At 36.9% G+C, this 13,260-nt stretch overlaps 1 protein-coding gene across 1 annotated transcript; it reads left to right on the top strand.

Moving 5' to 3' along the window:
• The first annotated feature begins 5,070 nt into the window (after positions 1–5,070).
• LOC121427839 (acetylcholine receptor subunit alpha-like 2) lies at positions 5,071–12,832 on the top strand. The gene is made up of 7 exons (XM_041624407.1): positions 5,071–5,140; positions 5,709–5,830; positions 6,294–6,338; positions 7,866–7,975; positions 10,582–10,717; positions 11,181–11,675; positions 12,725–12,832. The coding sequence occupies exons 1-7, from the start codon at positions 5,071–5,073 to the stop codon at positions 12,830–12,832; spliced, it is 1,086 nt and encodes a 361-aa protein (XP_041480341.1).
• The last annotated feature ends 428 nt before the right edge of the window (positions 12,833–13,260 follow it).

Below are 13,260 nucleotides of genomic sequence, written 5' to 3'. Positions count from 1 at the left end.
GGTAGCAGGATAAGCCTCCCAGGTACTATATAGCGTACCTACGGGGGGGGGGGCAGGGCAGGGGCAGTCTGCCCCCCCCCCTGACCCCCGGGGGGGGCACTCAGTATAAAATGCATAGTGGGTATGTGCCGCGGAGGGGACCCCCATTTTTACACTCAAATTTCCGTTCCAAGGCATAGCATTTTTGCCTTGTTGAGAAAAAGAACACAGAAAGCCGCTCCAAGGCATAGCATTTTCTTCTTATCGAGAAAAAAGAAGAGAGAAATCCGCTCCAAAGCTTCGCATATTTTTCGTTACGCCGCTCCGATCGCGTTGAATGAGCTGCAATTTTGGTGAAAAGCGGCCGCAGAGCTCCCCAGCGGAGGCCGCGCTAGCTGCATCATGCACGCATGACCGTTCCGTATGGAGGCATACGTGCTCACACGCTGGCGATCCGTTCCAAGACCCCCGTTTTCACAAACATTTGTCGTTCCGAAGCCCGTTCCGAGGACCCTCCTTTTTACAATAAGCCCGCTCCAAGGCCCCCGTTTTTGTCTCGCCCGCGGCACATGCACCCCCACCAATTTTTTGGTCGAGTGCCCCCCCCCCGGGGCCCCTGACGAGTAAAAACTCAGGCAAAGGACTTTCCCTGCCCCCTGACATGCCTGACGAGCTTGAAAACCTCCCCCCCCCCCTGACGAGCTTGAATACCTTTTTTGCCCCCACCCCTGACGATCGAGCTAGAAGACCTTTTTTTTTTGCTTGTCAAATTTTTCACCGGACGATTTTGCCACCGCCCCTGTGGAAAATCATATAGTTACGCTACTGCTCCCAGGTGAGGTGAATGGGTACCAGCAGGAAGTAATTCCTCAAAAAGCTGTGCGCACCAGAATTGGTAGACTAGCTTAGCCAAGGTAATATATATATATACATGATATAGGAGCGCCTTGAGCACCTAGCAAGGTGGATACGTGCGCTATACAAATCCTATATTATTATTTTATTTATTGCTCACGGGCACTGTGTACCTAAGCCTGGGGGGGGGGGGCAGACTGCCCCCTGACGAGTCACAACTAGTGCAGGGGACGTACCCCTGCCCCCCTGACGAGTCGCAACTGATCCAAATCATTTGTAATGTAAAACTGCAATGAAAACAAAGGTGTGCACCCTCTTTTAAAACTTGAAGACTTTTTTTTTCCTTGTAAATTTTTTTCTGGTACGAAATCTCCTTTTTTCAGGTATACCTTTCTTTCTTTTCTTTTTTTTAGAAGGGCTTTTCATTTTTTTTCTGGTAGGAAATCCTTCATTTGTGGTTGAAGACCTTTTTTTTTTTTGCTTGTCAATTTTTTTCGCGGACGAAGTATCCTCCACTAAATGTGCCCTCCTTTTGGAAAATCCTTGGTACGCCGCTGCTCACGGGCATAGGTGCCGCGGCCGGGATCGAACCCCGGACTTTTGATGTACAGCCAGATGCCTTAGACCACTCGGCCAAGGTACCTCCAAAATGACGGCAAACAATATGTGAATAACGATATACCCTTTTTATTGTCTGTGTTTCAATATCCATGCAAATGTCCAGTTTTCCCGCTCCCTCCAAAAAATTATCTAAACAGCCCTGTTTAAAATGAAAAGTGAAATCTTACGAAAATAGATGTAGCTGTAAGGTAGATTTGCATAATAAAAAAAAGTATAAGCTGCAACATAAAATATTTTCTCTTCCTTGTTCCAACAAGTTCGAATGGTCTCTGTAGTCATTGACATTATGCATAATTTTAAAGTGTCTGTAATGTATATCAATTAGTCTTTGACTATCACGTTCGGTTTATTAAGTGGTGTCAAGTATAGAGCTGCTGTCCTACTTGAAATTACTTGCTGGCAGTTCAAGTTAGAGCAAAAGACACCAGCAATATGATCAAACACAACCGTGTTCCCCAAAGGAGCGTGTATAACGTGTATTATACAACAAGGACGGGGTCAAAAGGGAAACACAACTCGGGCCACAACTACCCTCTATGCATGGCCCGTATTCTGATGTCAGATTTAACTTAGACCATGGTCCAACTCTGTGCTAAAATTATGGAAAGCCAAAAGTGTCAATATTTTTATTAAGTTGTACGTTTTTTATGATTGCTGTGCTCTTTTCTGATTCATTGATGGTGAAGACAATCATCTATTTATACTTCCTAGACAATTATGAATGCATGATTTGAGAGCCAAATGAGTTGAAATATGATATCTCTATATACCGTTAGTGATTTATGTAACAATTGGCTATCCATACTTAAACCACAACTTTAAACCTGAGTTTAAGTTAAATCCGGCTTCAGAATACGGGCCTGTGAGTTTTCAGGTGGTGAAAAAAAATATAAAAAAGATGGAAAAGGGAGGGAAGAAAGGGAAGAGAAAAAGGAAGGGACTATATAAAGTATAAAAAGAGATGTCTGAGTGAATTGAATTACTCTGTAATATATCCCTATTGTAATTAAATTGAAAAAGAAAAAAATATGACGTCATGTTTAAGTTGCCCCCCTCATCCTCCCGCTCCATCAAAATCTCCCGGCCCTGTTTGTTTATAACTAGATAGGCCTGATGGATATAAGGGGATCTAAGGGCATCCTTGTGAGATATTCAGAGCCCGAACGCTAGCTCAAACTTTTGGACAAAAAGACATACAAATTAACCAGTCCGATCAGTTTTTGTAATCCCGAAAAAAAGATGTGTATCTACCAAAATAATTAACGCGAGCGTGAAGCGCGAGCTGAAATTACATAATGAACAGAAACTGAGAAAAAGAACTTGTTTAGGACTGCATTTAGTGACTCATGAATATGATACATATCTCTCAAAATGAATGATGCGAGCGCGAAGCGCAAGCTGAAAACTTATTATATTCCAACTTAGAAACTGGACATTCTAAACAATTTTGTAAGCATACAGGAACAGAATTAGTACCTTAATAAACAATAATTATGAAGCACGCGTAAAACGCGAGCCCCAAAATGTGTGATATATCTGACAACTGGACATTCCCAGCATTTTTTTAACCAGGAACAGGACGATTACCTTATATTACACAATAATTGAGCGCGAAGCAAAAATTGTGTGATTTTCTATAAAATCTATTGTGTGTTACTTCAAAAAAAGGTATTTCATTTGGGAAAAACGGCGATTTTTTTTTCCTACAGGGATTTTTTAGGGGGCGGGTGGGGGGAGAGTGGGGTCCTAGTTAAATTTGAGAGGGCCACATTCTCCCGTCATCGGCGCCAAATAAGCGTTTTTCATTTACACACGAGTTTTAATAAATCTTCCAAGTTACACCCTATTTGATTTTTATTTATTCAAATAAGTCCGGTGCTTATTCATTGTGTCGAATTTTAGGAGCATTTTGTATAATAAAGAATGGTCTTCACCGGTAACCATGGGCTAGCTTGCCCGGTGATGAGTGTAACTTTCTCGAATTTAGGGGGGGGGTCGCCTCGCCGCCCCTCCCCTTGCCGTGACAAAAAAAAAAATAAAAATCGCATGCCCCCTACAAAATCTGTGAGCATCTACCCGCAACAAGAAAACACTCGGTGTCAAATTCATCGTCGCCTCCAGAGATTTAATCCAGACATCAATAATATTGGTCAATAGTTAGTGGATGGAACTCGGCAGCAGTTTGATTCACGATTGCGGCACTGATATTTGAACGAGGTAAGTTGATTTTACAAAATGATATTCAGTTCAGTTTTGATCAAATGAAAACATAATCTAGATTAACTTTGCGCCATACCATCTAAAATACTTATTGAAACTTTATGAAACCACCATGATTATATCAATCTATAATCGGTGTAATTATTTAAATGCTCTTTGATTTAATTATGATATCACAAATCTCCCATGATAAGTTATATTCAAATGTAAAATCACTCATTCATAGCACTAAAGGAACTGTATATCATTCACAATTGTTTCAACGTACACTCTTACAAAATTTAATGTTGGGTAACATACTGTCTACACAACAGTTGGTTAAAATTTTATCATATTCTGGGTAGTTGTACACCAATAATGTGTGTTTTGGATGAAAACTACACAGTATTGGCTGAAAACTACACAAAGTTGGATACTTTTTGTGCGGACAGTATATATTGCCCAACATTTTAAGAGTGAATGGAACCTACGTACCCTCTGCCAAGTAACGTTCAACTATCGATATTTAATTAGATTAATCAGGGCGGTGCTAATGGGTGGTTTTGAAAGCGGGGTGGGGCGGGAGGCTGACCAAAAATCAGCGGGGGGGGGGGGGGGGTAACCGTGGATTATATTTTTACGTTTCTGTATCCGTTCATTGAAAAATGGGGGATAAATTCCTCTAGTACCTCTGGTTCTGCGACCTTTGTAATTTGAGATCAGTAATTTGGGCAAATGTAATAAAATATCACGAAATAGCAATAAGATTAGTTTCATTTATGATCGAGTGGTGATCACATTCAATTCCGGTTTGTTTTTCCAAGACACCTCCCCCCACACACACCCTGTATGGCGTTGCGAGATTAAGTTTGCGATCTTAACGACGAATAATACAACTCTGAATTTAATTCAAATCCAAATAAATGTAGTTTTAGATTTCGAGGGATTTGAATTTAAATCCTTTTAGATTTAAAATGAATATGTAGGAGTCAAACTACATCAGGGATTCGATTGGTTCTTAAGCAATCTATCTGGATTTATTTTAAATCATGCATTTTGGAGTGTATAACCTTAATTTTCTCCCAAAACATAGTTGAAATATGATTATGGCAATTTACAAATACTTATGTTAAAAAAACACTTTGCTTTTAACAATCTTAAATTTCAGTTAGTATTCTCCTGCAGTGCAAACCGAAATCTTATTTTCACTTAAAATACGGATGAGTCGAAACGGTTATATAGGCCTATGCGCATTGGCCTACGTATACTTCTTGACTTTCTTAAACTGTTAAACATAAATGATTGTATATTGTATTAGAAAAATCAGTTAAATGAATAATATCCCAATTTTTTAACAAGTGTAATTTATAATTTAAGAATAACAATTATCTTTTTTTTTCAGAAAGAGTCCGCGTCATGAAGTATTGCTTGGCATACCTGGCCCTAGTGGGCGTGGCCTTGCTGACATGCGCAGTGGCTCAGAATGGTAAGCCAACCAATCACCAATCACTCTTTCCGAATGTAGTTTTATTTTTATTTTTCCAAGGCTTGGTTTTATGTATTCATTATTTCATTCTATAAATATTCGGATTTGTGAGAGGCGAATATCCCAACAACCAATACCGCAGAGATATGGGCATTACTTTTTAATACATATTAAATTGCTTATAGATTTATATACTCTTGGTATATTCTACTGCGCCTTGTAAAATGATTGTTATTAATGAAATCGCGACCGGACTATAACCCGATGTAATTCCGAACAAGCATGGAATAGGTTTTTATAGTAATTTTTGATACAATCTATTGAAAATGCATGACAAATCACACCGATTTTTTTTTTTTTTTGGGGGGGGGAGGATATGATCTTGTGAAATGAATACCGCAGAGATCGATATAGGCATTAGTTTTAATACATTAAATTGCATAGACTTATATACTCTTGGTATACTCTACTGCACCTTGTAAAATGATTGTTATTAATGAAGTCGATGTAAAGTTTCATTGTTAAAAATACGTTCATTCGTGTTCATGGTTTTGGTTTATCCCCCCAGCTGATGATTATGCTCGTTTGAGAAATTCCCTGTTTACAGATTACGACAAAGAACTTCTGCCTAGATATGACGGAGTGAACCGTGTGGATATGGCGATGACATTAATAAAACTGCGTGGACTGGTCAGTACAATTATCATGAATAATAAAAAAATCAAGAGCAATATGTGTATTTATTTGTTATTAAATATTGCTGTATTATGTTTTATTTTGCTTTTTTATATTAGTAAAATTTTTGTACAATTGAGCTTGTGGTGCGAACTTGTGGTGTGTCTTGAAACAAAATACCATCATTATTATTATCGTTATCATTATTGTTCCTAATCATTTTGATCAAGATCACCAATTCTTAAAAAAATATATATCAACAAACGTAGAGGGAAGCAACGCAAAACAGTCCGTTGATACATCTCACCTCATAATGATAATGCATCGCAATTATATGCTGTAACGCGCTTTAGGCCATTCTGGGAAAAGCGCTTTATAAAATTGGCTATTATTATTGGCTATTATTATCATTATTATCATCATCCTGAAAATAATAACATAATTTGATAGAACTTGTTTTCTGTCTATTTTCCAACAGGATATTTTCAAGGGAACTATCAATATGAACGTCTGGCTGGCAGTGGTAAGTGGCTTGTGCCATTACATCGCGTCGTGTCGGATAATCGCGTAACCCGAGTTTATTTCCAATTGCAACAACGAACCTTATAAGCCAGTTCGTAGTTCCTTTCTGCGCATGATCAAAAGATTCTACGCATGATCAGAGGAAGGTCATTTGTACTAAAGTGACATGGTGGCTTAAAAATCTAATGAGATAAGCACCAACTTTGATGTCTTGATTATTCATATATTCTTTTGAATAGTGGTATTCATTTACATCCACAAAAAACAACAATGCGTCCACGAACGACTGGTATTTCAAAGTTTGCCAAGCACACTGTGCAACATGCTATGATATGCATTCAAAGTAGGAATGCAACAAATACCTTCATAAAGTGTTCATTGGTGTGCTATTCTAGTCACCTGGGCTATTCAATTTCTTCATCCTGCTATGTAAGGCAAGCTTACGTAATATCTTGCTTTGAAATCTGCCTATCATAATGACAGAAATGAAAGGTCATTTGACCAAAATTGTCCATTAAGTAACTACGAACTGGTTTATTACAGTTTGTTTTGTATTATTTGACACAATAATAACAAAACATATTTCAAGTATCCTTGAATAGTTCAGGGCCTGTACAAACATTTAATTCAAGATTATTTTATTCGAGAAGAGGTTTGGGTCCGAAAGTGTACGAAAAGTCACACCTAGATTACCCACCCCTTTGGCGTATAATTTTCACAAAGACTCGGATAAATAAGACCCAAACAATCGTTTATTTGACTGATAATTTAAAAAAACTTTTTTTTTAAACAAGTGCACACCTCCAATAATGCTCACGGGCATATAGGTGCCGCGGCCGCGCCGGGATTGCCACGCGTACTCGAATGGTCGGGTTACGCGATAACCTGATGTGATAGAACAAGCATGGGAGAAGTTATGAAGCGATATAATTTGGTCAGGTTTATAGTAATTTTCCATACTATCCATTGAAAATGCTTGACAAATCACAATGACCGGCTTAAAGGCAATGGGTAAACTGGAACAACAGGGAAGGAGTGACAACCTTTTCCAAATGTTACATCCAACCTTGTATAAAGCTGAATCCAACATTTTAATTGTTGGGTAGAACCATTTAAAGTGGTAAATGCAACATTTAGAAAATGGTCACTCCTCCAACTTTTCAAATGTTAAGTTAACCATTCTTGTTTTTAGAGTGAATGATTAATCAATATAACATAAACATCTATAGTGATCTAGGCAAATTCATGCCTTTTAATTGCTTAAATGAATAAAATACAACATATCTATTAAACGGATGGTCCGGGCTGAAAATATTTATATCTTAATACATAGAGTAGAGTTCACTGAGCAATTTATTTATTAAGCTATAAAAACCCGGACCATCCCTTTAAAGATAAACAGATATACAGTTAACACAAGTGAAGAATAAACTTACCCGGATTGTCAAGTGTATACATGTTTGGTAATTAATTAGGTAACATTAATAATTCTGTGAGGTAAAACTTTTTTTTATATAAATTCGTACAGAATTGGATTGATCCGAGATTATCTTGGAATCCCGCAGATTATGGAAACATCCACGAGATTCATATCCGACCATCTGAGATATGGGTACCTGATATATCGCTTTACGACAGGTATACTATCACGTTTTAATCACAATCAGAAAGAGTTTTTTTTATTCAATAGGCCTATCTTTTAATGGGATGGTCCAGGCTGAAAATATTTATATTTTAATACATAGAGTAGAATTCACTGAGCAAAATGCCGAATTTTCATCAAAATCTGACAACGAATAATAAAGTTATTGAAGTTTAAAGTTTAGCAATATTTTGCGAAAACAGTCGTCATGAATATTCATTAGGTGGGCTGATGACGTCACATCCCCACTTTCCGTTTTATTATGTTATTACATATATAAAATCATATTTTTTTTATTATTTCATACTTGTGTGAATAATATGTCTCCCTTATAATGAAAAAAGTTACAGCAATAAATATCTAATGCACTCAATCAGTTGTCAATCCAATTTTTCTATAGTTCTTGGAGGAAAAAAATTTGAATAAACCTTATTTCATATAATAAAACACAAAAGAACAAGTGGGGATGTGACATCATCAGCCCACCTAATGAATATTCATGACGACTGTTTTCACAAAATATTGCGAAAGTCAATAACTTTGTTATTTATAATCCGATTTTGATGAAATTTTCGGCATTTTGCTCAGTGAATTCTACTCTATTTATCAAACTATAAATACTTTCAGCCCGGACCATATCCCTTCAATTGTCAAGATTCGGAGATAAAGCGCGTGCCTTCATTTTCGCGGTAGAATTACTTTGTATATATTTTTCGGGGAGGGCAAGATCCGATTTTTTTTAAAAGAAACTCAAAAGCGAGGGAGCGATGCAATCGAGAATCTTGGAATTGGAAATATACAACATGGGATTAACTTTGTTTACATTATATTCTGGGGTTTTGGTCTCATCTATCAAATGAAAGTAAAAATGTTGAAAGAATTTTACACTAAGTGAGCACTGTCCATTTTTGTTCAGCAACATAAAAGAACTGCTCCCCACAACGGACCTGTACGCATTTTACACACAGTTTGTTAAAATCGAATCGGTAGATTTACATGATAACACTAAACTAATTTGAATGCAATAACCCATATATTTTTTTTCTAAAACAACTAAACAAACAAAATTCCCCTTTTACAATCTAAACAATTAAAATTTAATTTGGGTAGGATTCAATGCAATTTTAAAAACAAACACAGATAAATATGTTGTTGACAATTTCATACACTCCTGTATATGAATTGGATCCGCCAGTGCATTTTATTATTTCATTCATTCATTCATTCATTCATTCATTTATTTATTTATTTATTTATTTATTTATTTATTTATTTATTTATATATTTATTTATTTATTCATTCATTTATTCATTCATTCATTCAATCATTCATTCATTCATCCATTCATTCATTCATTTATTCATTCATTTATTAATTCATTCATTCATTTATTCTTTCATTTTTTCTTCCATTCATTTATTCATTCATTCATTCATCCATTCATTCATTTATCCATTCATTCATTCATTCATTCATTTATTTATTCATTCATTCATTTATTCATTCATTCATTCATTCATTTTTTCATGCATTCATTTATTTATTCATTCATTCATTCATTCATCCATCCATCCATCCATCCATCCATTCATTCATTCATTTCTCATTTATTTAGCATTTTATCCGATCATTAATTTATCTATTCACCTTTTCTGTTTAATGATTTATTTATCAGTATTTCTTATCATTGCTATTTTTCTTATCATTACTATTGTTGCTTTATTTGTAGCTTCTCTTAAACTGTAACTGACTTTTGAAATATTTTTCTAATTGTTAATTTCTACAGTCCCCTCAGAAGAACAGCCGCTAGGCTGAAGAGGGCTATCCAGCCCACGTGTTGGAAAATGAATAAATAAAAAAATAAATAAATAAAAACAGTAATCATTCAACTTTCTCTTCCGAAAAATCACTGGCTAATGTTATAACCCACTTTACATTTACATTTTTGTTCAGATCATATTACTTCCACGTCCTCTTATTTTTAATTTAAATTTCTTTTGAGATAATTCATTCATTACTCCGATTCCTTCAACTATTATTATTACCATCAACACAGTGTTTATTTAGAATCATTATCAAGCATATCGAGAGCAATCCCAACCCAGATTACTGTATCATTTATAATATTTATACATGTTTTCCTCCTTCAGTTTCACCCAATTAATAGCTTTATTTTTTTTTTCTTTTCTACAAAGCAAGCAATTTCATACAATCCTCTCTTCAATCTACATGTATTGTTATTCATTCAAAATTGGTTAAATATATATTTATGTTAAAATGTGCATTATGTTAAAGGTATATACATTTAGTCTACTCCTAACCTTTCCCCATTCCTGTATTTGACATTACTTCTCCCTCTCTATACTTTTCTTTTTGTATCCCCTTTCCAGTATTATACATTAGCATACTTTGTTGTTATTTTTTTACTGTTTCGCTTGTTTGTTTACTAAGATTTTACTATGTACAAATTCATGCAATTCAGCCTTTGGCTGCTAATTGAATTTTTATCACAATAAATACCATTTATCTATCTATCTATTTTTCGGTGGGGGGGTGTAATTCTTCTCTTTTTGCGATCTCTTTTTACTCCATTCTATACAGCGATTCACCGCTTCATGACTTAGTGACAGAAGCTTTGGCCATAATAGTCTCTTTTGGCGGGATATACAACTATCCTCCCTTGCAGCTGGAAACGACGTGTACGATGGATTTGAAAGACTACCCCTACGATCAACATGTAAAGTAAATTCATGATGTTTGGACCCCGTTTCACAAACTTAGGTGCACGTACATGCTGATGTAGATGTTGAAGATTATCGAACTGATGTTTTTGATAATTTTTGCCTGGATTATTCAGGTTTTAAGGTTGGAGTTTTATATACAGATTTCGATTTTTAAATGAATGAGACGGAGGGAAGAACGAACCTAAGACAGAGAGAGAGAGAGGGGGGGGGGAGGTAAGAGAGGGGGGGGGGGAGGGGGAGAAATAGATAATGAAAAGAGGATTCCGGGTCGTGTATACATTCATCACATTTTTCTATATTTATTGAGAATATTACTGACGTCATCCTAAGGTCGTCAAAATACCATTGTGCTGTCAATTAAAAGCGCCAAGAAATTGAAGCGGCACACAGTGGCGTGTGTGTCAAGACAACTCAAAAAAAGAAGAGGGCGTGCTTCTCTTTTATTTGTTTCTCTAGGAATGCAGTATGAAGTTCGGATCATGGTCCTATTCAAACACAACAATAACCGTTCATCCGATATTCGACACCATCGACTTGTCAGAGACTAATCCGGATGACCATCCGATCTGGGAGATCGTCGACTCAAAGGTCACGCGTGAGGCGTTTGCCTACCAGTGCTGTCCTGCCTCTTACGACAGTGTTACGTTCTCCGTATTGGTACGTCGACGAGAGACTCACGGTCGTATCGCATCTTCTGTCATCACGACATGGCTCATCCTCATAGTCTTCTTGATCGGACCGTCGTCGGCTGGGAAACGGATCATATTCGCAGGGCTCATCTTTGTCGCATTGGTGGTGCTCTCTGCAGCTGTTAGTGCCGAGGTTCCCGCCTATTCGACGACCAGGCTTGGTCGGTTCATCATCGGCGGAATGCTCATCGTCGCTCTCGTCAGTATTTACAATGGCCTCGTATACCGCTGCTACCCCAAGGAAAAGCCAGGGGAGCTTGTTGTAAGAAAATACATTAAGATCTCAACCTTCTTTAAAGGCGGGCGCGAAGCGGATGATATGAATATAAAATGCCCTTTTTGCCTTTTTTATATTTCTGGCTCTATACTCAGAATGCGGGAACGCCACAACGCCATAAATGTTATCATTATTTTTACTGGACTCCCATCTGACACCAGGTGCGGACGAAAGATATTTTTAACGCAAGATGGGGGAAGGTGATTTTACCCCCTTTGTCAAAATTTCATCTAAAATACATGTAGTTCCCATGTCACTGTCGCCCCCTTATGAAATACATGTAAAAAACGGAACAAAAAGCACATGAAACATAATAGTGGGTGGGTGGGAAATGTCGTCAGGCATGTGTCAGGAATCCGGAGGGCGGGACCCCTCCCCTCGTTTACATCCGTTGTTGTGATCACAATCTTAACATGTAATGGATACTATTAACAACAAGGATAATAATACGAGTGAATTATTTTTATAGAAAAAATTAATTGCACGTGCAAGCACGCATATCTTTATGGCACTTATAATGCCTATAATGTTATATATCTCTATGAGAAGCACACTGACAGTTTGTTTACTAAAATGGGTGTGTATGTAGATTCAAATAACACACTGTTATAGGGGAAAATATTTATGTTCCTGAAAGTCTTTGTTCAGTCGAAAACTTCATCCCTCGAGAAGTCTTTGATAGAAACTCGAACCTACGACGTCATTTCTACCGATATTGTGTTCAAGGGATATCCCACACTGCAAAAACTCTCGTGTTGATTTAACACCAGCCCGGAATCTACATAATGTCCACATCAGGGAAGTGTTAAACAACACCAGTTTCGTTTTGGTCTAACACCAGATAGGTGTTTGTACAACACAAATTGGTATTAAAACAGCATCGGTTTGATTCCAAACTGGTGTTGTTTAAATACTTCTCCGGCGTGGACATTTAATTTATGTAGATTCCGGGCTGGTTTTAAATCAACACCAGAGTTTTGCAGTGTACCAAGCCTTTCATCTTGTATGATATCCCTCTCTCCATTTCTTTGCAGGAAGGAGACACCTCAACTCGATCACGGACCATGGTCATCGTCGATGTCGCGGCTTGCGTTTGTACTGCCATCATCCTCGGCATTTCGACAGGCGCCCTCTTTGTCTAAAAGCAATCCAGTGTAAGTTTCGCTCATGATTATGATCAAGATGTGAAATAAGCCTTTAGCAATGTTGGAGTCACTGACCTAATTTTTTATTTGCATTTAGGTTATGATAGGTGGTAGGGTAACAAAATCTAATTTTAGACAGTCAAAGAATTTTCATTATAAAATAAATCAACAAACAATTGCCAATTTCTCTTTTGTTTGATGTCACTGAATAGTGGCTGGTATTATACATGGTGGTTTAAAATCTGATGAAATAAGCACCAACTTTGATGTCTTGATTATTCTTTTGAAAAATAGTGCTATTCATTTACATCCACAAAAAAACAACAATGCGTCCACGATCGACTGGTAATTCACAGTTTGCCAAGTACATTGTGCAACATGCTAAGATATGCATTCAAAGTTACTATAGGAATGCAACAAATACC

Source organism: Lytechinus variegatus, chromosome 14 (assembly GCF_018143015.1).
Source record: "Lytechinus variegatus isolate NC3 chromosome 14, Lvar_3.0, whole genome shotgun sequence".
NCBI classification, from domain to species: domain Eukaryota; kingdom Metazoa; phylum Echinodermata; class Echinoidea; order Temnopleuroida; family Toxopneustidae; genus Lytechinus; species Lytechinus variegatus.
Note: the sequence above shows the minus strand (reverse complement) of the source record. Positions and strands in the feature narration are given on the sequence as shown.

What these genes read in the sequence shown, in the direction of transcription:
- LOC121427839 (XM_041624407.1), top strand. Translation starts at nt 5,071, where the DNA reads ATGAAGTATTGCTTGGCATACCTGGCCCTAGTGGGCGTGGCCTTGCTG. An exon ending in ACTACCCCTACGATCAACAT is followed by an intron (nt 10,718 to 11,180) that starts GTAAAGTAAATT and finishes TTGTTTCTCTAG; the next exon opens with GAATGCAGTATGAAGTTCGG. An exon ending in AAAAGCCAGGGGAGCTTGTT is followed by an intron (nt 11,676 to 12,724) that starts GTAAGAAAATAC and finishes ATTTCTTTGCAG; the next exon opens with GAAGGAGACACCTCAACTCG.